Source organism: Scomber japonicus, chromosome 14 (genome assembly GCF_027409825.1).
Source record: "Scomber japonicus isolate fScoJap1 chromosome 14, fScoJap1.pri, whole genome shotgun sequence".
NCBI classification, from domain to species: Eukaryota; Metazoa; Chordata; class Actinopteri; order Scombriformes; family Scombridae; genus Scomber; species Scomber japonicus.
This window is the reverse complement of record NC_070591.1, coordinates 29,353,545-29,381,301: the sequence shown is the minus strand read 5'-3', so window position 1 is coordinate 29,381,301 and position 27,757 is coordinate 29,353,545. Positions and strand designations below refer to the sequence as shown.

Below are 27,757 nucleotides of genomic sequence, written 5' to 3'. Positions count from 1 at the left end.
GATTTGACTGCCATTTGGTGTTTGTACAATGTAGCTCCTCGGCTCATCACACTTTTGCAGCACAATTGCTGGATGCCAGGTCCCTCTATCTTTGTTTGGCACAGTCACATGTTGTCCAGGACAGAGTGGGGGAAGTTCCCTGCGACTGCTGCGATCATGGTGTTCTTTCATGTCTGCATTTCTCTGTTGTAGGTGGAGTCGATGTTCCTCTTTGCCTGGGTCTCCTCGACTCGGCAGCAGGGTTGCAACTGGCCTGCCAAACATCAGTTCTGCAGGTGATGGTAGTTTACTGTCAATGGGAGTTGCTCTAACCTGTAGTAAGGCTATCTGCAGATCGCCACTTGTTTTCAGGGTTTTCTCCACAATTGATTTTATGTGTCTTACATGCCTCTCAATGAATCCATTGCTTTTCGGGTAGTGGGTTGAGCTAGTGACATGTTTGATACCCCATTTTGTTATGAAGTTCTGGAATGCTTGTCCCATGTACTGTGGTCCATTGTCTGTCAGTATCTCATCAGGACACCCGAATATAGACATGTACGTTTGCAGCTTTAGTGCGACTGACTAGGCATGACTAGACACAGGCAGGGGCATTTCATCCAGCACTGGGAACTTGGAATATCTGTCCACAGTCAGTAAAAACTGTCGCCCATTAATCTCAAACAGATCAGAAGCTATAAACTGCCATGGTTTAGATGGTACTTTGTGTGGATTGAGAGGTTATTTTGGGTTTGCATCCTGATGTTCCACACACACACTGCAGGACCTACACACTCGCTCAATGTCATCATTCATGTGTGTCCAATAAACACTTTCTCTTGCAAGGCGGCGAGTTTTCTCAATGCCCTGATGGCCTATGTGTAGTTGTGTTAATATATTGTCAGTCATGGAGTCTGGAATGAGCACCTGTCTGCCTTTGAATATGACCCCTGCTTCTATTGCTAGTTCATCTCGGAAGGACCAATAAACACGCAGGTCTTTGGGCAGTTCTTTGATATTGTCTGGCCATCCTTGGTAGATCAGCTCTTTCAGTGCATTAAGTTTGAGATCCTTGGCAGTTTCTTTTCGGAGAGCGTCCTGTTTTTCAAGGGAGAAGTTTATTAGTGCCACAGTGTGCAACTCAGGATCTCTGCGTCTACTCCGTCGATGCGCTCATCCAACTCAATGTCACCGTGGTTGTCAGGGTTTGGTAGCCGACTCAGAGTATCTGCCAGGACCATTTGGGTCCCTGGCCTGTACATGACTTCATAGTTATACCCTTGTGTCTTTATCAGCATGTGCTGGAGCCGTGGTGGTGCAGCATGCAGTGGTTTTGCACATATAGTCACTAGTGGTTTGTGATCTGTTATCACAAGGAATGATTTACTGTACAGGTAAGTGTGGTATCGCTGCATTCCATACACAATGGCAAGCATTTCTCTTTCGATGTTGCTGTACATGGATTGACATTCAGTCAATGTTTTCGATCCAAAAGCAATAGGTCTGTTGTGCTGCACCAAGGCTATGCCAAGCCCTTTCTGCGATGCGTCTACCTCAAGAGTCAAGGGTGTGTTTGGATCATAGTATTTCAGACAGTCATTTTCAGTAATTGTTGACTTCAGATCCTCAAAGCACTTTTGATGGTCGGCGTCCCATGTCCATGGTACATCACTTTTCAGTAACCCCCTCAACGTGTGTGCTTTATCTGCAAATTTCGGTATGTAGGGTGATAGGTAGGTTAGCATCCCCATGAATCTGTGCAGGTCATCTTTGGTTTGGGGTGTTGGCATTTTTTGTATATCCCTGACCTTAGCTGGGTCTGGCTTGATGCCTTCATCTGTGTACAGGTTGCCGAAGAATGAGATGCTTTTTTGTTTTATCGTGCATTTGTTGCTGTTGAACACAATACCTGCCTCGGCTGCCCTTTCCATCAGATTGATTAGATTTCTATCATGCTCTTCCTCGCTCCCTCCAAAGACCGCTATGTCATCAACTATACTGACAACACCTCTCAGTAGGGCTGGACGATTAATCGAATTTTAATCACGATATCGATTTTGGCCTCCCGCGATTATAAAAACGTAATAATCGACATAAAACGATTATTGTTCCGCCCGGCGCGGCGCACCTGTGATATAAATCCAACGCCCCCGTCTTTCCCAGCAAGTTCTGTGTCCCGCCCCTTATGTTAGACCCGCTGGAGGAACGGTGTGTTTCTGAGCAGATCTGGGAGATTTAAAATGACAGAAGGCCTTTGGTTGACAAGAAGAAAGGTAGGATCTTCACTGCTCTTAAGTTTCATGAAAAGTTTGGCGTGAGATCACACAGCTATCAGGACGCTGCGCTCTCACACGTGCTGCATTGAGAGTCACACACACACACACACACACAAGCGCCCGCAGTCACTCTCTAGCGCGCGCTCTTGCTCGTTCACTCCAGACTCCGGGAGATTGTGTCTCATTTGCGGGAACCGCTGTCAATATGTAGAGAGTTGGGATGTATGGATTACATAATATATTCATTTCTGTGCGGTGGGATCTATCACTTCTCAGCGTGAGAAATGACAGGTGTGGCGTGAGAGCGTGTGAACTGCTTGACACAGTGCACACGATCATGGTGTCACCATGGCAACATAATCAATTTGTTTAATAAGCTCGGCAGCCAGGGGATTTTTGTTTTGGTAGGTTTTGGCTATTTATTTTTATTTATTGTTTTTACATATTACTATTATTATTTACATTTATCATTATATATCATATATATTTTTCTTGATTTTAATGTATTTCTGGTTGTGCTGTTCAAATATATTTCAAGTTGAGTTCTGGTGGATCAATAAACGCTTATGTTTACAAATCTATGAATAATCGTGTTTTATAATCGCGATTTCAATATCGATCAAAATAATCGTGATTATGATTTTTGCCATAATCGTCCAGCCCTACCTCTCAGTCCCTCGAGGATCTGGTCCATCTTGGCCTGGAAGAGGTCCTGAGAGACACTTAGTCCAAATGGCAAGCGTTTCCAGCAGTATCTGCCAAATGGAGTCCGAAATGTTGTTAGTAGTTGTGAGTCTTCATCAAGGTGTATTGACCAATAGCCTGCTTTTGCGTCAAGTTTGCTGAACATTTTTGCATTTGCAAACATTGGATTCAGTTCTTCCACAGTTGGAATTTTGTGTGGGCATCTCTTAAGGCTCGCATTCAACTTTTGGGGGTCTAGGCATATACGCAGAGAGCCATCTCGTTTTGTGCCATATGCAAGGCTGGAACACCAGTCTGTATGCTCTTCCACCTTTCGTATCGCATCTTGTTCAACCATTGTGTTCAGTTCCTGCTGTAATTTGTCCTTGATGTGAATACTGCATTTACGAGGTGGGTCAATGAATGGCTCTGCATCTTCCTTCAGTATGAGTTTAGCTGTTCCACTGAAATTACCAATTTTGTCAAACTGGTCTGGATACGCCTTCTTAAGATCCACACTTGTCAATATGTTTTTAGGATGTTTCACTTTTTTGTCCTGTTCTTTTCCTTGATTGGCTTTTCCTTTCTCAGTTACTGTGTCCACATTGACGGTCACAAGTCTTAACAGTTCGCTTGTTGGGAGCCCGAGTATGGCTGGACCCGGCACATCCACAACGTAGAATTTGGCTGTCACCCACTTGGAATCTTTATACTGACATGGGATGTTGATTGTTCCTACACAGGTGATTTGATGTCCACTATATGCAGATATCCTTCTGTGGTTCTTCGTCAGCCTTCTCTGGGCACATACATTCTTGCCATACATTTGTTTAAAGGTGCGTAGTGGGAGTGCATTACCTGATGCACCTGTATCAATCTTGACACGTAGTGTATGTCCATAGTCTGGTAAGTCAGGTGGTTTCACATTCAGGATTGTGTATACCTCCTCCCTGGGTGGTTCGCTGTCGATGCTATGCATGCATTTTTCACTGATAATGACAGAGTGGAACTGTTTTTGGTACGTGCACTCTTCCTCAGCATCATAGTCGTCTATGGTATCAACGTGGGACTCCCTCTGTCGTCTGTGATAATTTTTGGAGGTTTGTCTGTGCTGTTTATCTTGTGGTAGGCAAGACTTACTCCTATGGCCTCGACTGAAGTGTTGTCTCTGTCGTTTAGTCTTTTTACAGCACCTCGCCCAGTGTCCTCTAATACCACAAGCAGAGCATTCATCATTATATGCAGGGCATTGACGTGGTTTGTGATGGGTGTTGCAATTTTGGCATGTTCGTCCTCTATCCACAACATGGATCTTTTCATTACGCGACATGCCCAGTTTGTGTAACTGTTCATTGCCTGCTGTCAGGGCTTCATGTTTTCGTCCTTCTGCAAGTACTTCAGCTAGTGAATAGCCTTTAGGTTTGCTGTACAGGTCATTTCTCAGAGCATCATGGGGTGTGCTAGCAATAATAAGCTCAATTAGACGTTCATTAAGCTCTTCATCAGTGAACTGACACTTCTGCGCTAGTGTTCTGGCTCTGGTTACAAAATCATCAATGCTCTCATCTGGTTTTTGTCTGTATTGCATAAGGTGTAACCTGTGGATTCTGAAGTTCACGTTTAGTTTAAGCTGACCTTCAAAGTACTCCCATAGTTTGTCAGGTGCTTTCTTGTCGTCCTCACTGAGACCACTCGCATTTAGCCTTTTGAGTCCTTCGTCTCCAATGCCACGACATATTTTCCTTGCTTGTTTGACTGCATCGTCTATTTCCTCATCTGCCAGGTAAAGAGACATTTTTTGTTTGAACAGTGAAATAGATAGAGGTAGATGTGATGCCATGACGTCCTCGGTTCCACCTCGCGCGGTGCCGGTTGCCATCGGTTAGCTTAGCCGCTGTTAGCACCGCACTGGTATGGCTCACTCGAGTAGCGACGGTTATTATCCTCGGACAATGTTTTTATATCGTCGCTCTTCATAGGCTTTCCATTACCGCTGCCACCATGAAGTAATATTGGTCTGGTAATAGGCACAATGACGACACAGTATATAGGAGTTGAACGCTTGCTTTACTGTTGCTACGGGGCTCTGTATACAGTTGGTGTTACACTGACAAAGGTCCGGGTTGTGCTCATATGCAGTAGTTCCTACACACATATTACATATCACTACAGCTAGCTGCTGTGATTATTAAAAAAACAGTACAGAACTACAGCCTGGGGCGGGGCTTTACGTAGGGGTCCGTCCATAGACTGTACTATAAAGGGTCCGTCAGACACAGGTCACTTGTCTTCAGTTTGTCACATGCAGTGGACATGGGTACTCATCTCTATGCTTACGCTGCTGCTCCTTCAAAGTCTAACCCACTCCGCGGCAGTGCTGAAACCTGACACCAACTGTCAGGGTAAGTCTTGGCTCATTTGCATAATGCAACAGTGATTGGATGTTTACTGAGGGCTGAGGGGTGTGTGCATCGTGTGCGTGTGTGTGTGTGTGTGTGCGCTGCGCAGCCTGTGAATACACGCACAGCGGAGGGACATAAAAGGGAAGCTGACAGTGTAGGCCATCGTGTGTGTCCCTTTTTCGGCGGATTTTTCCGCTACTGCAGATTATTTTGTCAACTTGTAATGTATATTAATTTTGTGAGTATATTAAAATGTGCTTTCTCAACTTCCAAAATTTTGATTTGAGGGGGCAAGACATGTATTTAAGGGGGCTCTGCCCCCTCTTGCCCCTGCCTAGAGCCGGCCTCGGAGTTGAAACCTTTTAGTAAGTCTTGTATATTTGAACCTATCTCTGGAGTTGTTGTGTGGATGCACTTGGTCAGATGATCCAGATCTTTCAAAGTCTGCTTTCACAATCTTCCAAGTGCTTCTTGGGCTTCAGATCCTGGTCTTAACTAAACCTTACTTCTCTAGCTCATCTCATCAAGGGGCTCATGAGCACACCGGTGATAGCTCCTGTTTTCTGGCCAGTCGTGTTGGTTGGTAACATGTTGTACTACTGCTACCCACTTCTCTTTCAACACCTCAGAATTAGCCTCACACTCCACCACAAATGATTTATAATGGATGGAACCACTCTCCCAGGCCTTCACACTCCCTCAAATTCAAAGTGTCTTTAAAAGACTCATTTATGTAGCAATTTGTAAGTGTCTGTCAGAGGAGATGGTAGAGACATTCACTCCATTTTCCTCTCTGGTTTTAAGAGCTCTCTTAAAACTCTTGATTTCCATAGTATTACACCTTGAAACTTGGTTGCAGTTCATTACCTTGAAGTCCACAACCTTTTACTCACTCAAATACCCCAAAAAAATGTGTTAGTACAAATGCATCAAGACTTGAAGTGGCAGGAATCGGCTGCAGGTCATGGCCACAAGTATTTTGCCACTACTTTGTCCTTTTCTTATCATAAGGTAAGCTGTGAAGATTTACATCACTTCCATTGTTGCTGTTCGACTGGAAACTACAACCGAAAGCAGCACTGTGAGGCAATGTATTGATATTTTCTCCACTGTGGGCTGGTAAAAAGGTGACTGTAACATCATTAGTTCACCTCTCCAGCTTAACCAATTGACGTCATTGACCCAGAGTGCATGGGATAAAGTAATGGTAATGGTATTTCAGTAACAGAGGGTGATTTAGACCTACCAAGTCTTCATAGTCTGTGTTTGCTTTAAGCACCTGGAGGATTGCTGCATGGGCCAGAGGGTGAAATAAAAAAGTAATGAGGTAGAAAGGAATGATCTGAAATTTAGAATGATGTGCGAATCCTGAAGCAACCCCAATTCCAAATAGTTTGTACTGCAAACATTTAATTTAACCTACAGAAGATACACACACACACAGAAAAAAGGTAAGAAAAGACAGAAATCCTGAGAAAGTTCAGAGAGTTCCTCTCTTCTTTGTACTGCCAGTTCTTTTGTGTTATTTATTTTTATCACTCGGAGACAAGCCTGTGACTTTGAGGCAAGCAGGACGAGCAAGTGTGTCTTTGTGAGGACAGAGAGTGGTTTGGACATCTGAAGGTGCAAACTGGTGGTGGAACACAATTTTGGATCCATCCCTAAAATGACTGTTGTGACCCAGATTTTGTCAGATATTTTTAACCTCATTCCCAGCGTTATAGCCTAGTTACAAAGCGGAACCAGGCATAGAGCAGGCCATAGTGTAGTGAATAATAGTATAGATGTTGACAAATGACTCGGTAACCTTTAACAATGACATCATTTCTACATTTCCATACTGTGCACTAACCTGCTTCTCAAAATAGAAGCCCACATGACTTACTGTAACTGAGAATGTATGTCTGTTCAGTCCTGAGGATCATTGTTTGTTTCATCTAAACACAAACAGAAATGTAAAAATCTGCAACATATGTTTATTTATTCATTTCGTATCATGTCTAACTAGTTTTATATTGATGTGGACTGCGACAGACTATGTAAGGCTTGTTTTTTAGCCTGGTCGATTGTTGCAGATGACTTTTGCTATGTTGTAGGGCATAATGTAAAATGGCAAAGGCTGCTGAAAAGACCAAGGTCGAAGCTTTAGGATAGGCTCATAAGGAATCTTATCGATATTTATTTGAATTCACAACACAACCTGCTCTCAAGGTACCAAAGTTTGGCATTGATTGATCTAACATGGCATCAAAGTGTGATTGGTTGTCCCCAGTGGAAACAAGATTCCAAACTGAAGCAGCTCCTACCATTTGGTTAAGAGGAGTGAGGAGTCAGCTGTCAGTGGTGTTATAACAAATGTTTTTTCAAAAATAGTGAATCGCTGCAACCATGAGAAGTCCTTGAGCATACAGCCATAAATGTGCACAAGAAATATTAGGCTGATGGGTGCTGTAGTATGAAACATTAGCTGTGGACAGATATACACATGCATGTACACACCACACATAAACAAAGGCCTCTACAGGCTTAGCAGAGATTTTTTTTTAAATGACAGCAGAAATTGACCAGATTTCAGTGGTCATTTGTCTTGACACAGGTCTCTGATAATTCTGCTTTAGCCGAGTTTACATTCTGTCTGGGACTGTCATCGACCTGGCCGTATGTTTACTAGTCCATCTGCACCAATCACACAAGAGAGTGTGTGTTATGTTATGTGGATGAGCACCAGAGCCAACCCGTGAGAACACTAAAATGTGTATGTGTGTGTGCGTGGTCACAGAGATCAACATGCATGGCCTGCTATCGGATTCAGGCCCAAAGTAACCAGAGCATGTGGTCAAATGTGGTGACACCATATGCCATTACACCATTAGATACACATCACATGTAGCGTGTTTCAGCATGAGCATTTTCATTCATTGGTTGCTTTTGTGTGTGTGTGTATGTGATATGATGTCATCAGGAACATCACAAAGGAGATCATGCACATACACACATATAACAAAGAAGGAGATGCGTTATTATAAACCATCCATTTCCATGTTGTTAAACCCTGTCACACTGCAGTGTTAAACAGAGTGATGCCTATTATGTGTAAGCCCCCAAACTGCCACAATGATGCAAATGCTTATGGAGTTACTGTATTATAAATTCACTGCAACAGTTCAGTTCAAGCTTTATTATTAGAAAGGGAAACTGTGGTTTGCAAACTTATTCATAACTGTTCAAATCTGATCAAGCAGGCAACACACAAGGCACAGAAATGCAGCAGTGAATCATATCATCCTTTATGGTGTTACAAAGTAATGTCAATGACTGTTAGTTTATAAATATGTATTACAATAAATATACAGTTAGGCAGAAAAAGTAGCGTATTAGTGCCAAGTACTGTAACAGTGAAGTGATGAAGTCAGTGTTTGCCAGTATTAGATATTGGCACATCAGTTTTAAGAAAGTCAAAGCTCCAGCAACACTTTATTTATAGATCACTGCCTTCATCAGGGTCATCAGAAAATACATTACAAGCAGTGTTTAAATAGAGTATTCAAAAAGCAGAGAAAATTCAAAAAGGTAAACAAAAAGGTCCTCATTCCTGCTAGAAATAAACATTTGTAATAAAGAATCCAGTTTTGCCAACATAATGCATGACAGACATGCACCACAGCTATATAAAATCCATGATGAAAATGTACTGTAATGTATTTTCAAATTGAATTTTCTTCTGTAAGATAAATTCATTTAAAGGCTTTAAGACTTTCCTCCATGGCTGTAATGGTCAGCCCATATCAGGTATTCCCATCATGCATCAGAACCATTAGACAGGCAGCAGGATCAAGTCATGGAGGTTATGAACTCTCCTCTTTGCACAGATGGTTTGTTGAATCCTGAAGAAGGACGGAGACTTCCTGTCTAAATGAAGAGGAGACAAAGTTCAGCTGGAGCTTCATGGAATGGCTCAGCTTGATTGTTTTGAACAAAGGTGAACCCAAACCAACGGTGTCAGCGTTCTCTGGTTTCACTGTACAGTTTCGTGATCAGACTGCAGTGTGCTTGTGTTGTGTTCAGGATTTTCAGCCAATAATATGTGACATCAATCCTGTGCTGCTGGAAGCATATGTGCTCACATCCTTGGGTGGAAAATGTTTGAGGGATTAACTGAAAAAGACCTATTCAGCAGAAATGAAGCCAAATTGTAGCACAAAACAAAAGCAAGACCTTAAGAACAGTTTAGTACTTCTCATTCTATTGCACACAGTCATTTAATACAATTGGCTAATAACTCCTGTCTGTGTCTTATATTAAATATTTATATCTCAAATGTGCACTCTTAGGACTTTAGTTCATATAATATTGAGACAGTGCAAATATGCATGGATTGTGGATGTCTGTATATTTGGGTCTTGGTGACTTTACACCATTGTTGCTATTGGCTAAACTACAGTATACACTCACATTCTACACTAAACCTACTAAACCAATAATCCACATAACAGCAGAAGTAAATTTGTAGTTAAAAACAAACATTTAAGCCAATATAAATCATGATCTAGTAGTAGTATGTGTTGTGATTCTATGCATTTGCTATGGATCTATTTGTTCTATCTCTCACTCTGTGTGATGGGTTAATTGAATGATTGTCTGTGAGTCTAACAGGTTGTTCCCGAAAGCTGATTGGATCCTGCCTTCAGGCTTGTGGTTTTTAAGGCCAGCTTTCTCCAGCTTCTCACCCCACTTCCAACCAATCTACCAGCTGCTATCTTTCAGTGTAAAATTATGTGGGATGGGAATGTTTTGCTCATGTGAAATATCAACCAAGTGGTACTGTAGGGGTGAGCAACCCTATTTTTTTTACCATTGTAGTAGTTACGTTAATGTTTTGTCTCTTTGTATTGAGGTTGCTTAGATTTAGTTCTTTCTTGTTGTTAGCCCACCATGTAGCTACAGACACTAAGTTAAACCCCTAAAAATGGCTGCAAAATGCATTGTTGCTAGTGGTTTTTGGGAGCTGGGAAGAGGGGCGCTTCCTTGTTCCATGATGCACCAGGGTTCACCAAGGTCGGATTGTAAGATAACTTATAAAGTTAAAACTCAGTGACATAAGACTCAAACACGAATTGGACCAAAGAACCATGTTCATGAAAAAAATGTTAGTTCATTCCACATTTCTTTTTTTTTATGCTCATGCTGAAACAATCAGTAACAAATGACTTGAGTGCAAATGGTTCACCTTGCATAGTGAGTGTAAAGAGAGAAGCACTGCAGTATAGTGCATATGATTTACTGGCAACTAAAGTTTATTCAGTAGCAAATTAAACATTGCTATTACTCTGTTGGTTGACAGCATAACCAGGCTAGTAGGATTTACTCTATGCAGTATTTTGTTGTGCTGTCCTTACCAAAGGCTGAGAATCACAACAGTACAAATATCTGGTCAATACAACATGCTCATGATGAATAAGGAAGTATTTAAGGCTACAAAAGAGTTTAACATGCTTTGCAAGAGTGTTTTAATGTCTAAGGTGATTTTAACTGATCCCTGATGTAACAAATTACCATCATGGTTGGAAATTTAGTGTGGTATTTACTCAGATTAGTGTTGTAAATGAGCACAGCTGCACTTCATCTGATTTGCATAAAGTGCTGCTGAGCCATCTTGATGCACATTGAGGATTGGGAAGGCTTGCAGTTCAAACACAAGTGTCCTCTGCTGATGAACTTGGAGTAGGCCTACTGGTTAAGTTGAATACAAAAACTGTAACTGTGTATTCATACCACAAGAGGAAATATGATTCATGTATATAAAGTTGTCAATTCAACAAAAAAGATGATTTTAAACTACTTTGAAAAAATGTGTAAACGCATAATATAATGGTCTATCTTACTAACTGAACTATGAATAATAACTGGCTGCCCCAATCATAGCGGAGTTGTTGCACCATTAAAAGTCAAGAAAACAATGCAGGAGGGAGCCAAAGGAGAGTAAAGCTGTGAAAAACAAACTGTTGCATTTGAATACAGATTTTGTGCTATAAGGTAAAGTGGTAGATTTAACCAAGTGAATTCAGACATTTCTTCTAAACACATTAAATAGGTCATAAATGTATTTCTAAAAAGGTGTGAAAAGCATTTCAACCATTTAGATTTGAATTGTGGAGCTAGGCTTCAAAAACTGTTTAATATTTCTGTGTTCAGGATTTAGTGGGTGGTTTATGCTAATCGCTGCTGCGTTAGCATAAACCCGCCCCTACTGCTGTAGTGGTATTAATACATTCAGCACACACTACTACTATAGTCTACAGTTAGTTGGGTTAGCCGCCAAGCTAGCAGCTGAGTTAGCAGCAGACAGCTGACGTCCATGTTTCTGGTAAAGGTGGTGACTTTGATTGACAGGTGACAGGGGGTGGGGTTTCAGCAAACTCGGTGGGCACTCCCACAGCGTTTGATAGCAGAGAAAGGGGCTGATTTTTACACAACTTTGAAGCCTAATTTCATATATTTAGCGATTTTTTTTTAACCATTCAAATTTGGCAGGGTGGTTAACAACACACTTTTCTGTGGTATGTCAAACTCAGAACACATATTTATTCTTACTTTACACAGACTTTAAGGATACTGTTTATAAGAGCACCGAAACACATAATATTACATGTGAAGATGTATAAAAGTAAATGATGACCTTGTATTCCTGCTTCTTAGTCTAGTGTTGTGTTGCTGGGCAGAGAGCGCCACTAAAGTCTCTTTGTAATGTATTTTTCTCTCTCTCTATCCCCCTCTGTGTGTGTCTGATGATAAAACAGTGCTGCAGATTTCACACCTGCTTTTAGATGGTACATTTAGGATGCAATTTTCCATCAATATCAGTGCAATATTTTAAATCTGACTAATGAGTCACTGTGTTTTAGAAGAGAGAAGATACAATGAAAGACTTGTGGCTGCTGTGATTTTAAGTCATGAGTGTGTTTGAAACAATTAATGTATCAAGTTGAATATGAGTTCATCAGGATTGCAGCATTATGTTCATTTGAGTTAAAATTCAATCATGGCTTTCTGTTAATGCAATAAAAAAATGCATTGAGAATGATTAAGCAGCGGCACTCAGACAGATAACACAAGAGCTATAATAATCTGCTCTGTGCAGCTTTGTTTTGTTCCAGCCAGCCACTAATCTCTCCCTGCTTCTCTCTCTGCTTTTCAGACTCCTCCTGTCGCTCCCACCCAAATGAAGACGGAAAAGATAATTGGCTCGCAATGACGCCGTTAATAACGGGTTGAAACATACCTTGCTGTTTCAACGCGTCCCCACAAATGTCACATATCAGAAATGAGTTTTTAATGGGCTGCACTGGCTGCCGCATGATGGCAAATGGATGCCTCGACATTTCAACGCCCGTCACCTTTTCATCCATTACCTGGGCCTGCAGAGTTAGGGAGTGAATGGCCTCTGATGGTGTGATGTAGTAGTCACAGGGGAAGTGAAAGAGCTGTCTTAATTAGAGAGGAGGAGGAAGTGTCCTATCTGTAAGCGTACATGTGCTCCTCAGGGTGCTGGAGTCACGCCTGCTGTTGTTGCATCTGATTTGTCAGTGATTAAAGAAAATATAATCACTTAGCCCCTGTGTCTGATCTCAGATTATCATAGTAAATATGTACAGTGTGCTGTGCAGCTATGCATTAAGATGTGTATTTAAAAAAAGTGGATAACTCATGAGCTCAAGCTGGGGTCAAATAAAGGTGAGCCACCATCAGTTTATAGAATCAAGGTCATGCAGTGTTATTGATGTGAAGTACCTAAAAACAAGCCCAGCCAGGATCAGCTGACTGCAGAGCTGCAGTGGTGGGCCTGCAGCTCCAGTCTGAGCTGCCTGCAGCTGGAACATTCATGTCCTGTGGGTGTTGAGTCAATCAAGTCAAATACAATGAAGCATTTAAAATGAAAAATAAAAAGGTAAGTCAGTAAAGCAAAATGAATAAATAAAAGAATCTTGTAGTCATGTTGTAACCGCTGACTCACTGTCTTTTCAAATGCTTCATGCTGATGTCAGAAGTCTGCCTTCCAGTCCAGCGTTTATTAAACTTCATCTTGTATTTGACTTTAATCTATTTTAACCTTTAACTTTTAATAAACCCTTTTACTCATTTTATTTACATTTTTAAACATTTTTATTATTTTCTCTTGCGTTAGTCTCAATTTGTTAGTTTGTCTTTAATTTGTTAAGTTTTTATTCCTAACCCTAACCCTATCACCTGTTCTGTCTTATCAGCTCAACTAACTTTAAAGCACTTTGAACTATGCTTGTCTGTATGAAAGGTGCTTCATAAATAAAGTCTGTTTGATTGATTACAATGAACTTATATGGAGAATAAAACCACATCATTACAAAGGATTCACACAATATAAACACAATCATATGTATAGTACACCCGTTTTCGAGGAAGGCAGAATAAATGCCTAATGCCTAAGTATTATGACAAATAAGATCTGATATGATGAGTTTAATGATTAGACTATAAGATAAGAAGGCTGCTGTTCTATATTTCTCTTGTTAACAAATCCCCTATAGAGAGTAAAACCTACACTGCATTATTACTGTACATCTGTCAGTACTATCTGACCTTCCTACTCAGGTCCACATTCACTCACTGGCTCCTATTGACACTGCATTTTAAAGAATAAACATGTATTTGTGTTCATTCTGGCTCAAACAGCTGGTCACTGTAGTTTTTAAGAAAACACAAGTCAGGAGTAAATGGAGCATTTGGTGCTCTAGTGAGTGTTTCTGGCAGCGGGATTGCGTGTGTGTGTGTGTGTGTGTGTGTGCGCGTGTGTGTGCGCGTTCATGGTTATGAAGGAATATGTCAGCTAGTGCAATAGTTTTTGGAAGGAAGGAATCATAACCCTAACCCTAGCCAATGTCTTTTCATAGAATGTGTTGACAATAAGAAAAACATTAAACATTGCTAGACATAAGCTCGAGTAGAACCGTTATTCTAGTTGTTAAATTTTCATTATTTTTTATTTTTATTTCGTTTTTCAGTTTGTTTGTTTTTATTTTAGTTCAGTTTTAGTTAGTTTAACAAGTGATTAAGTAGTTTTAGTTTACTTTTTATTTTGAGGAATTGACTAGTTTTAGTTTAGTTTGAGTTTTCAGGTATTAGGAGGAAAGCTTTGATTAGTAGAAGATGTAAAGGATGAAATAATGCTGACATTGAGGTAAGCTTTGCTGCATTTGTGACTGTGAGCTTACGTTATTTTTTCTACAAATGTTCCCATCACTCTTCATCACCACATTTTTACTTTTATCTACTGCGGGGTCGGATTCTAAATATTCCCATATTGGTTTGTGTCATTTTCTGCCAGGAACTACTTCTTATTCTTTCTAGAAAATCGTAAATTGCACGTTAAGCATCTTCTTCTTGGCAGCTGGAATCTACTCTGCTGCCACCTACTGGAAGCAGCCTGTTATCTCAACAAGTCAAACTGAACAGGATTCAGTAAAAATCAAAGCTGACTTTATCTGCAATTCAGTTTAGTTTTAGTTTTAGTTTCATTAACTATAAAAATCCTGCTCCACATGAAGTCAGAATTGAGAATTAAAGCAGTTAAAGGGTAAAGTAAGTATATGTGGGTTCTAACTTTCATCTCAGCATGTCTGTTTGTTTACAGAAGTGGAATATTTTAAGGTTGTTCTACCTAATTATTCTAATTCAGGAAAGGCTTTTGAGATGAATGGAGGTCATCTTGTATCTCAGTTAGTTTATGCCCATATCTATAAAGTGTAGAAACACAATGTAGCTATCAGTAACATTACTGGACCTGGTGTTTATGTCTTGATTTGTGCCAGCCGGTGTGTGCTGCTTTAAAAAAACAAATCAGCTTAAGTGTTTTATATTGACAATTGACGGTGTAGCTCTAATCACATCTGCAGTAAATATGCAACTGATAAAACTACATCTTATGAATGATGCAAAATTGATCGAGGCTGCCTGAGTAATCTTTAAGAATAAGTTCGAAAAATACATCTGACTTGTATATCTTTTACATCATTACAGTGCAGTGGAAGAGCTATTTCATGCTTTAACACAGGATTTCAAGCCTGTTGGGTGGCTGACTGATGCGTCTCTCTGGATACTCTGTTATACCTCTATCAGCATCCTCTCTGAGGATCACCCCACCCAGGCAGCCTTTGCCAAATGGGAAATTCTTCCTGGGTAGGGGGTTTCCATGGTGACCGGCCTCAACTTCTGATGTGTCAAGCTTACGAGGCACAGACACAGACACAGGCACACACACACACATACACACACAGGTGTGAGGATATACAGCACACTGAGAGCAATGACAAACAGCATTGATTCACTTCCCTCTGCCAAGATGAGCTTAAAGAAATTGCTTCAATGCGGTGCTAACAATTACCACTCCATTAGAGCAGAGAGATAGTATAGAGAACAAATTTACAGCAACCCAGGCCACACACATACACACACTCTGTTAGCTTCCTTCCATCTACCCCATCTCCACCACCACTATTACTACTCCCACTGCGAACACACACACCAATGCGGATGGTGGGGGCTGCACAGAGGAATTGTATGTATTTGTAGGTGTCTCTATTTTCACAATGTGCATATTAATTCAGCAGGCTGAATAATTAATAAATGGTGCAAAGCAAGGGCATTCCTCACACACCCTAGAGCAAGAAGAAGCGCGAGGGAGGAGGGGAGAAAGTGTACTGAGCATGTTCCAAAGATATGAAAAGGTGGCATATTCTCAAATTTCCTAATCAAAATGAAATTTCACTTGTATATGTGGCTCACATCACTATAGAAAAACACTTCAATACAGTCATATATAAAAGGGCAGGGTTAATACACAGCGGGGAGTTTGACCCAATTATTTGGGAACCAATCACTTTTCTTATCGCATGGGTCTAGATACAGACACTAGATACATGTCCCTGCAGGGGCGCCGCTAGGGATTTTGGGCGCCATGAAAAGAATCTTTACAGGGCCCCCTAACACAACGGCGAATTTTTTTGATGCTATTTAACATACAATTATGCATTTTAATGGTATTGACTATCATTACCATATTTGTGAAAGAAGAACAACATACAAACATACATTAATTATATAGTATTTCCTATAATATAACTATTGGTAATAGCATAGTCACCAACATGTAAACTTCTCTGATTAGACTGAGAGCAGTCACCCCAGTCTGCTGCACACACCACAGATGTTCTCCTCTGTTTTTACTGCACGTCTTCTATTTAATTTTTAAAAAGGGTTTATGCTTTTTAATCCATTAAAATTGTTCAAAATGACTTTTATTTCATTCATTTTAATTAATCTTTCCCATAACAGATTCACCTTTGTATTGTGTTGAGACTGTAGTAAAATGTATTATTATTATTATTATTATTTCAACACACACAGCTGCTCACCTCCTACCTCATGTGGGGGCACTGGGGCTGGTTCAGGGGCAGGGGAAGTTGGGGGCTGACAGACAGCTACTGCTGCTGCAGCTGCTGGTGCACTTGACTCTGTTGTTAAAAATCCAGAGTTTTCTTGAGCTAACATGGTGAGAAAAGTGAGCTAGCTTATAGACCACAGACAGGGACAAAGTTAATATTCCATAACTTTCCACCACAACTTTCTTTCTTCCACCTTTTTTTCTTTTTTTAAATACTGGGTGACATATTGTCGACCCTTCAACTCCTTCTCCTCTATTAATTTCTTTTCTTTTCTTTTTGGCTGCCTGATTTTTGAGGCATGCTGCTGTCTCCTCCTCCTTGCCCGCTGTGGAGCTGTCGGACTGAACCATTTTACATAAATAGGGGGGGGGGCTGCAGTCGTTGATGATGATCGTTGATCATTAGGGGCCTCTCTGGGCCCCCCTCAATCATGGGCCCCTAGAATCCGTCTCCTTTACCCCCCTTTTCGGCGCCCCAGTGTCCCTGTGAACCATGGGATAAGAAAAGTGACTGTACTGAGCCTTTTAATCTATATCCATAAATATCCATTAATTATCCACTTTTTGCAAAATGAACACAACATGTTTAGATGAAATATGAGCCAAAGATTGAAATATAGTCATGACATTTACACCAATAAATCAATTATCATCATAATCATTTTTATTGACAAAGTGAAGAATTTTATGTCGCCGCTCTCTACATCACAGGCTATAGTAGGCATATTGCTTCCTCTATATTCTCCATCTTCTTGGATTTCAAACAGAATTCCCTCCTTTTAATCGGGAGAGATTATGTCATCGATTAAGTCATGAGAGGAGCGAGGGCTTTGCAGGCGCAGACACAGATTTTTTCTTAATAGTCTTGCTGCCATCTAGTGATACTTTGTGGGTATTACATGGTATAATTTTTCATTTATCTACATTACCTCATAATGTTGGACTAAGGAGAGTCATACCATACATCTTGTCAATTACTCTTAAAAACCAAACATATCGATGCAGGTGTCAGCTACAACCGGTTACTCCATTATTAATGTTTTCATTATTGTGTGATCTTTCAAAATAAAAATCATTTAAAGTATTGAAAAATTTATTTTGGCTTGAACGATTAAGAACATTATGTGTATTTTAAATTTGTGCAGTGTTGAACTGATCTTTCAAATCTGTTTCATTTTAATAATTATCTTTAATCTCATCATCTAGACACTTTAGGTGGATCAGCAGCATCCAGAGTTAGCCCAGATTTCAATCAACAATGACAATCTCTGCAGAATATTTCATTTCCCAATAAGGTAATAATTGCAGTTAAAGCCCTACTGAAATGCATAGCAGGATATTCATCATCACACATACTGTAAGTTCATTAGATTTTTGACGATGTTTCTCTGAACAGCTGGAAAACTCATATCATAGCCTGTGGCATATCAAGGACTGATACTGTTTGTTCTTGTATGGGATCACACATGCTGTGATGTTGATGTTATACATACTGTATGTAAATGACACATGTCTGTGACATATTAACATACATGTATGTGTATTTTTCACATATGGGTGGGGGTCTTGACAATTACTCAATATATTGCCATGAACTGAAAAAATATAAATACAATATCTCAATTTGTATTGATTTAACTCAACAGCTATTTTGGCCCCAATGAAGAGCCTGTGAGGTTGAAACCAGTCTGTATTTTAACCGAAATGCCTGACTAATAAAAGGCTTTTAATAGAAAAATCTCTCATTGCTCTGCCTAAGACTGTCTGAGTTACTGCATGTGAGGACTTGGCCAGACATTCATGATCCTCAGAGGAAGATTGGTTGTAATTTTGGTGACCTCTATCTAACATGGTAAAGATTAGCTCAACATCAACATACTTGCATTGTCATTGTGATAATTTTGAGCATGTTAAGTTTAATGATACATGATAACTGGCCTACTTTACTAATACAGTTGACATTAGCTTGCTGCCTGTGCATGTGCATACTGTATATGCAGTATAAAGCCTACTGTACAGTTCATTAGCTTTAATGTATGTATGTGATGTATGTATTTAAATTAGGTGCTAAGCTAACTAATTGGCTACAGCTGCTTCTGGTACAGCTGTTACTTTTATGCAGGGTGCAATTTGTGAAAAAATCAGAACCACAGTGAGCCTGTGTAGATTATAGACCCTATTGGGCTCCTTCTTGCAGCTGTTACACTAGCATTTATAAAATAATTATGGACTTAAATAAAACAGTTATGAAACAAACTTGAGCACTGCATTTGCAAGAAAATAATATTCTTTTAAAATGTAATTCACGATACAATTTTCAAATTCTTACCAAAAACAAAACAAAAAAACAAAAAACAACAGAGTGGCATCAGTCTTCTTTATTTTCAAAATGTGATTATGATTCTTACATTGTGTTATACACTTCCTCTAAATACAAAAAGAAACTTTCCACTGCATGACAATTATAGAAATGCACAGTTTACAATACATTCTTTCATTATCACTGAAGTTCCTCTCAGAGAATACAAATCAAAGGAAAAACCAACATAAAGTGTCTGAGTATGGTGTCCGTCCACCACGTTCCACCAGAGCAGGACACAAGTTAGTCTTAAATTATTTACTGACAACCACAACAAGTCAGCTCTTCTTTAAAAAAATAAGGACTGTATTCTCAGATAATTAGGAAATTTTTTCTCGTAATTGTATTATTCTTGTTTTTTAATTTTGTCTCCACAATAAAAAGCTTCTGGATGGCAATAGTGCCTCTGCATATAAAAATAATGATAATAATGTCAGTCAGGAGGCCGACACCCTAGTGCCCTGATTGTCTAAACTGATTTCAGGTGTGCATCTGTACCAGGCAGCAGGGCTGGTGGTAGTCTGAGAGCTGGAGGGAGAAAGGAGTCTTTTCTTTTCCCTTTTCTCTTTGTCCTGCAGTCACCAGCAGCATTGGACCCAGGCTGTTTCTGTGTTTTCCCAGTGTTAGCAGCAGTGTGACACACTGGCTTGTAAATGACTACCAGGTAATGTATTACCACATCACACCCCAAGACATTTGGTCAACAATACTGAGTTCAAAGTGTTCCTTTACTCAGGTGTACCCATCAATTTTTCAACATAGGCCAAGGGAATACTATTTACCTTGATGAATTCCCTACACTCTAATATTCTGTTTATATTTCAGAACATCATCTGTCAAAGTGTTGCGATTCTTTCGGAGCCTGACCCGTAAGAAGCCACTCGAGCCAGAGGGGGAGGCGTCCAACTTCTGCCGATGCCTGACCACCTTGGACCTGGTGGGTCTTGGTGTTGGCAGCACACTAGGAGCTGGTGTCTATGTGCTGTCAGGAGAAGTGGCCCGGGAAGTGGCCGGCCCCAGCATTATCATCTCTTTCCTGGTTGCAGCGGTGGCTTCGGTCTTTGCAGGGTTGTGTTACGCTGAGTTTGGAGCCCGTGTTCCTAAGACGGGTTCAGCCTACCTCTACAGCTATGTGACTGTAGGAGAGGTGTGGGCGTTTGTGACCGGCTGGAACTTGCTGCTGTCCTATGTCATTGGTAAGTTAGACAGAAAATATGCAGTGCATTAATTAAATAAAAAATAGAGGGTTAGATCTCTGAAACACAGGTGACTTATATGTAAAATGAATTAACTCTACACAACATATCCAGCACAGTTTGTCCTCTGATCTCAGAAGTCATCCTAAGAATATCGTTGCCAATGTCTATGAAAAAGTATAAGTCCTGTGGCACTGTATATGGTCTTTATGGGCTGCATGGATTTGTATACATGTTAGTGGTAACTTGGAAAATGCTCGTGTTGGCACTTTGTTTTGCTATCATTCAAATTAGTAGTGGTGTCAGAGCCAAGCCAATTTGCTCATTTCTAGTTAAAATTGCTGTATTTAATGTATTTGTATTAACACTGACTTTGAAAGGGCTCACTTGTAATGACAAACGTAAAATTAGCATACAAACCTGCAGTTCACTCTACACAGCATTTTAGCATTTTTCAGCACATTGGTTCTTCAACCCACAACTTTAGTGTATGCTCTGTTTTATTCTCCTATCACAACCGTCATCCCTATCTGCAGTCTCCAGTATAAGGTTCTGATAAAACCACTGTATATAGTACTTGCCCAGCACTAGATAGCAGTTAATGACTAGGTGGTGATGAGCATAAGAACCATTTCTCCAGGGTTGTAACAGAGTTAAAAAGAGAGTGAATATTGGACTTACATTTATCAGGTGATCAGAAATATGACTTGAAATGAATGTTAATATTGCTCAATGTTTGCTGGATTTGTAAATTCCGTAGACTTGCTACTTAGCGAATAAATCTGATTCTGTATGTTCATCTTATTAACTTCATAATATATAATATAGTATTTACAGCTTGTTCCACTGCCCCCAAGTGGCCGAACAATGAATGCAGGTTTAAACAAGGCATGGGCTTTGTGTTGTTACGTCACAGATCTGTAGACTTCCCTTTAGACAAATTCAGTCCTAAAGAACCCTGTGTTGGACGATTTTAATTGTTATATTTGATGGTTTGAAATTATGATAAAACTAACCTTATACTATAGCTATATACAGTACGTTTTTAATATAACTATAACCCAGTATTAAAATGTATTTTCGTTCTTTTTTTCTTTTCAGGAACATCAAGTGTAGCAAAAGCCTGGACAGGGACCTTTGATGACCTGATAGACAATGTTATTGCGGAAACTCTGGGAAAACACACACCTATGGACTCCCCTGGCTTGGCTCCATACCCAGATTTTTTTGCTGCTGGGCTGATAATGTTGCTCGCTGGTAATATCTGCAATTTATTGTTAAAGTTGTAATATAACACAGATAAAAGATGAAATATATTCTCCAAGCTGAAATTGTTTCACTTTTTACTTTCCTTTAATTTTAGGTGTACTTGCATACGGTGTGAAAGAGTCTGCGGTCCTGAATACTGTTTTTACTGCAGTAAATATTCTAGTCTTGCTTTTTATCATCATCTCTGGCTTCATTAAAGGAGACATTGACAACTGGCACATCAGTGAGGAGACCATCCTGAATGCAACTCGACAAATGGAGTAAGATTATTATTATTATTATTTTTTTTTAAAGTCAACAATGTTACTACTATCTAGCCTTGTGGGCCTGGCTTTGAGATAATTACTGTCCCCCCATCCAAAACAATGGAAATGAAAGGAATTTTCTTTGTGGTAGTGTCAGCATTGATACTACAAAGTTATTTGCCTTTTCTATAAGCAATGTCCTGATAACCGTCAGCCATTGTGTCACAGGGACTCTTTCTTCAGAAGAAAGAGGTCCTCAGACAGCTTTTGGGATCTGACGATTCTGTTTATCTAAAGCAAACAGGACATTGTACTCCCTGAAGAATCTACACAAACAAAAATTATTTCAGTTACCCCTGTTAATTTTTGGATTGACAGTGCAAACATAAAAGTCAGATATCTCAAAACCCTCAATTAAATACCACTAGGTCAAAGCAGAAAATGTCAGTTTGTAATTTGAGGGGCCCTCTTGAAAATGATTTCTAATCTAAACATTATAATAAAATTAATTGATGAATTATAATGATGAAATTGTCTGTTTGTACAGAAACCTCACATTGGCACAAAATGAAACCATTGACTTGGGTGTTGGTGGCCTCTTCCCCTTTGGCTTTGATGGCACTTTGGCAGGAGCTGCAACCTGTTTCTACGCTTTTGTTGGATTTGACTGCATCGCAACAACGGGTACTCTTGAATACTGAAAGAGCATCATTTCTTAGGTCACCTTCTTTGCCAGGTCAGTTGTTGTATCTGTATCAGGAAGTCTAACACTAATCAACCTGCTCTTTTAGGGGAGGAGGTGCAGAACCCTCAGAAAGCTATACCTCTTGGGATTGTCGTGTCCCTGCTCATCTGCTTCTTGGCCTACTTTGGTGTGTCGGCTGCTCTGACACTTCTGATGCCATATTATCTGCTTGACACCCACAGTCCTCTACCTGTAGCATTTGAATACATTGGTTGGGAGCCTGCAAAGTATGCTGTGGCTGTGGGATCCCTTTGTGCTCTCTCAACAAGGTACAGATGTGTAGTCAGTTTGTGGCAGATCGATCACTCCTGTCAAAATAAAGGTTGGTTAAAGTTTATTAAAGCTGGCAGTTTGGCAGTCCCAAAAGGCAATAAGAGGTAATGTCATTAAAGCTGCACACTTGAAAAATACTAAAAAAACTAATCTGAATTTCCAGACTTCCCCTCACTTGCAGACTCGTTGTATAACATAGCATGTGCATGTTAAACAACGTACAAAATCCACAATTTATCAAGCCTGAAAGAAGCTTAAAGCTCACTTATGTGGCCTTCAAGATGTGTTTTTCCAGAATTTTCTTTAAACAGTCTCTTGACTTTTTACAAAAGAGCCAGATATTTTCTAACACAGTCATTTGTGCTGATGATATAACCAAGAGAGTTTCATGTTGATCCAAGCTGTAGAAGTGCTCAAACTGAGTAATGTAACATTGTCTATGGGAAATATGCATGGGATTTTTACCTATGGAACCAGGCGCTGGAAATAGGTTCACCTACTTCACAACTCTATAAGCTATTACAATGTTAAGGAAAATGGTAGGAGTGGTTATAATAATAGAGTAGAATAACCAATAGGGTATTCTCTAGATGTACCACACTTTTTTTGGTAGACATCTCTTTAATTTTGGGTGTCTGATGCATAGAGGTTTGATATTAATATTGCACTCATAAAATAATGTGAACTGATAATTTGGACTTTTTTGTTGTGTAAAGCAGGCAACGTCATATTTTCATCCAACTAAGAAACACACACTGATCACCTAAACTGTAAGAGGAAAGATTAACTTACCAGCCATTGTCTACAGTATCTCTAATATAGAATGAAAATCTGCAGACCCCACACAGTTGTGCAGAGTTGCATAAATTGCTCAACTCATTGCTGTCACAAACTGACTCCGAGACAAAATGAGGGAAACAAACAGGAATAAAGTTTCTAAAAAACATTTATTGTCAGCTTAGGATAAATTAATATAAAAGTATTGTAGTCAAATATATTGGTAATGAATTCAGTGTGTGGATGAGTGTAGTGTTTGTGTAAAGAACACAAAGCCCTAACCCAACTGGCTGGTAGAAGAGAGAAATGTTACAAATGAAGCCACTTCAGCAGGGTAAGGTCTAGTTCACTCAGATGTAGGTAGTCTCATAATGTGCTCTTCAACTCTGCCTATTGGCTTCTTAGCCAAGAAGCCTAACCAACTACACAAACAGCAGACAGAGAGGGAGGAAAGTCACTACACCGATAAAAACATGTCGAGAAAAATACTTTAAGATGGGTTCCATTTCCCATGGAATTGATCGAGGTGAAAGGTCCTGTCTCAGAAAGTGGATCTTATCCCAATGTTGCCCAGTCTCTTAAAAGATTTGGCATGATGACAGTGATCATTTAAAACGTTACAGCATGCCAAGATTGAAGTCCATGAGTGTTCAGTTATTTGGATTCAGCCATACAAAGCTCCCGTTTACAGGCCCAGCAGGTTTGTGATGGTCAACACAAACGACTCAAATTATGAGAAAGTACTAATAGTTGTAATATTTTTGAGTAATGATGGACCTGTCTTCATTATGGTGATGTTATCTTGTATCTAAATCTTGCCTGGTGCTGATTCAATTCCACAAACAAATTGTTTGACTCAAATGAAGATTGATTTATGTGTTGATGAAATTGAATGTCTAGACTCAGGGCTGTTAGCAAGCTCCTTCAACTAAAGTGGATTGCCCAAAATCATCCAAGTTTTCTTTTATTTCTCTACAGTCTTCTTGGAGTGATGTTTCCAATGCCAAGAGTCCTCTTTGCCATGGCTAGAGACGGCCTGCTCTTTAAGCCCCTTAGCTACATGAGCTCCAGGCAAAGTCCAGTTTTCGCCACATTGTCTTCAGGAGCTGTGGCTGGTAAGCAGATTGCAGTAATACTTGCAATTATGTCTGATTGAGTCACAGATTTAGATTTGAATAACTATCTGGTTAGTGATTTCATAATTTCTTAAAAGACCAGTACCCCTGAATTAAGATCATATTGGGAAATCCTGTACCGCATGATTTACATATAGTGCAAATGTTTAATGCCACGCAGGAAGTGGTGTCCTTTTTAATGTAATAAATTGGGAAAAATAAGGATGTGGAGGCGAGTGCGTATTGCCATTTTGTTATAAACTTAGTCTAGAGTCTAGAGCTAGACTATTGTAGAATCGATATCAATGTTTGGTCAATGACATATATTTGGATGTTCTTACAGCTTTCATGGTGCTGTTGTTTGACTTAAAGGCACTGGTAGACATGAGTTCAATCGGGACCATCTTTGCCTACACTCTTGTTGCAGTGTGTGTTCTCGTATTAAGGTATGTACACTGTTTAACCAAATTTGAATGAAATTTCTTACAACTACAATTTTTAAGTCTGTTGTAATACAATCCTTTCTTACCCATGCATATACATTGAAAGAGTCATTGCTATAATCATTCTTCTGTCCATACTGTCTGTGAGGACAATACTATTCTATTGGAAATGATGGAGGCCACATTCTTTGCTCTATCAACTTTCCATTTTTGTATTCCACTATTAAAATGTGAATAATTATGGCATGAACACCCCCCTTTAGAACTATTAAAATTTCTGTTTGTGTACAAATTTCCCAAATTTTTGAATTTCCCCCTAGGGGGATCAATAAAGTTTACCCATACCTTACCCTCAATAATTATTTTCAACATAACTCAGTTTTAACACAGAATCTCTACCTCTGCTGTTGTAGAAGTATGATTTTTTTCCCCCCTGCCAGATACAAAGAAGACAGTGGTTTTGTCCATAGTGCAGAGGCATTTACAGTAATGGGGCTGTTGAGGCCTCCCTCAAGGCCAACGCGGCGCACTTCTAAAAATGTCAACATGGCCACCATCATTATTTGTAAGTAATCCTTCATTGTTGCTGCTGTTCCATCACCCGCGACTGCCGTGGCTCAGTTGTTTCCAATTGGCATTTGGTGTTACCACCTCTACTCATTTGCCATCACAGCCTCTTACAGAAACATAAATGCACAAAACATTTTGTGCTATAAGAAATGTGGGCAACTAGGTTCCAAATATTAAGATTTACCTGACTGCTCCCCAGTGTTCCTGGTGATCGCTTTAAGCTTGGTGTTGTCCGAGGCTTTGGATTCCCTCCGGAAGCGAGAGTGGTGGAGTGTGCTGCCCGTCTTTGTCCTCTCGCTGACACTGGTCCTCACTGTTGTTATCATCTGGAGACAGCCACAGAGCACAACTAAAGCTGCTTTCATGGTAAACTCGGAGAGGTGATGATAGTGGGCACTCAGCTCTGAACGTGGGATTTCATGCATCTTGAGGATTTGCGCCTTTACAGTCCCAGTAGGGATATCTTGTTTGGTGGGTCACCTAGTGGGCCCTGGCACAGGGGGATGTTGCAGGGCATAGAAAGTTTACAGAGCAGAAGTGATGTACCCAGAGGAGAGAGGTCATTCAAGGTTCAACCAACACTGAATGACAGCTGTCTTCAAGTAAATTTTACCGCATCAAGAAAAATATGTAAAATATAAAGTTTTAATGACCCTCTTAATGTCCAAAATCCATAATTCTGCCGGTTAAAGAATTAGTTTAGCACTAGAAAACGTCAGGCCAAGAAATAATCCAGCACATAACCCTTTGTAAATGGTCAATTGTCATTTTTATACCTTTTTTTTTTTCATACAGGTTAAACAAACCAAATGGTACATGTATAGTAATTAGTGAGCTTTGGGGATGCTTGGACATCTGGTAGGCCAGGCTAGCAGTTTCCCCTTTATCCAATTATTATGCTAAGCTAACCGGCTGCAAGCAGTAGTGTACTGACATGAGTGGTTTTAAACTCTTGCAAAGAAAGCAAATAAGTCTATTTCCTACAATGTTTACTTTACTTTACTTTCATGCAGAACCAGTCATGACTTTTGTTCCTGTAGGTTCCATGTCTACCTGTACTCCCTGTTTTAAGTGTCTTCATAAATACCTATCTGATGGTTCAACTAGGAGGAGAAACTTGGATCAGCTATGCTGTTTGGATGGCAGTGGGTAAGGACAAACTGGTTTCCACTACTCTAAATAAACAGGCTGCTGTGGAATGTTTTTTATTCTTCTGTGTTTACACATGACTTGTAGATGGAGGTTTCTAAATAAATAAAGGTATCATTATAAATCATCATTGCATAACCTCACATCTCTTTCCATAGGCCTGATCATCTACTTCAGCTATGGGGTTCGTCACAGTGTCCAAAAGCAAAGGCTAAGGGAGTCTCGCGCCCAGCTAAATATTGCCGATGTAAACCGTAACGTTGTGGATCCTGCGGCATGAGGTTGTATATTGAATTGTGTGACATATTGCTGTCCACTTGCATGGACCAAGCTGGTCACAAAATGTAGTTTAAGTTGATCAAGGAATCACCTTGAAATCTTTTTAGTGTTTTATTCAAGATTTAGCCAGAGTTGAAATAACCTGAAGTGTACTTCAAGTATCCCTTGATGCATGTTTTTATGCAAACAAATGTTTTGTTGGTATGTAAAGAGGATGTGTTGTACCTAAAAATATATATAGTCTTTATTATACAATGTTTTATCCATTATGGCTTGATTACTCATTCAAGACTATGCAGTCATGAATATTGCTCTGTAACGTCAGTCATACACAATGAAAAAAAGTTTAAATGTTGAACTATATACATGTTAAGTTAATTTAAACATGTAAGAATAAACTGTAATAAATGTGTTTTAAAAAAATATATGTATAATAAATTTGCTCCCTCTGAGTATTGAGTATTGTATGTATTTGCATTTATTTGTATGTATTCATATACAATATGACTAAAGGCACATTTCA

The 27,757-nt window shown here is 39.7% G+C and overlaps 1 protein-coding gene across 1 annotated transcript; it reads left to right on the top strand.

Moving 5' to 3' along the window:
- The first annotated feature begins 19,375 nt into the window (after positions 1–19,375).
- LOC128372566 (cationic amino acid transporter 2-like) lies at positions 19,376–27,235 on the top strand. Its single transcript, XM_053332663.1, has 13 exons — positions 19,376–19,415; positions 19,752–19,842; positions 19,999–20,369; positions 21,471–21,626; positions 21,733–21,898; positions 22,431–22,567; positions 22,675–22,897; positions 24,657–24,793; positions 25,137–25,239; positions 25,677–25,801; positions 26,006–26,172; positions 26,847–26,955; positions 27,114–27,235. Exons 1-13 carry the CDS (start codon positions 19,376–19,378, stop codon positions 27,233–27,235), a joined length of 1,947 nt encoding a protein of 648 aa, XP_053188638.1.
- The last annotated feature ends 522 nt before the right edge of the window (positions 27,236–27,757 follow it).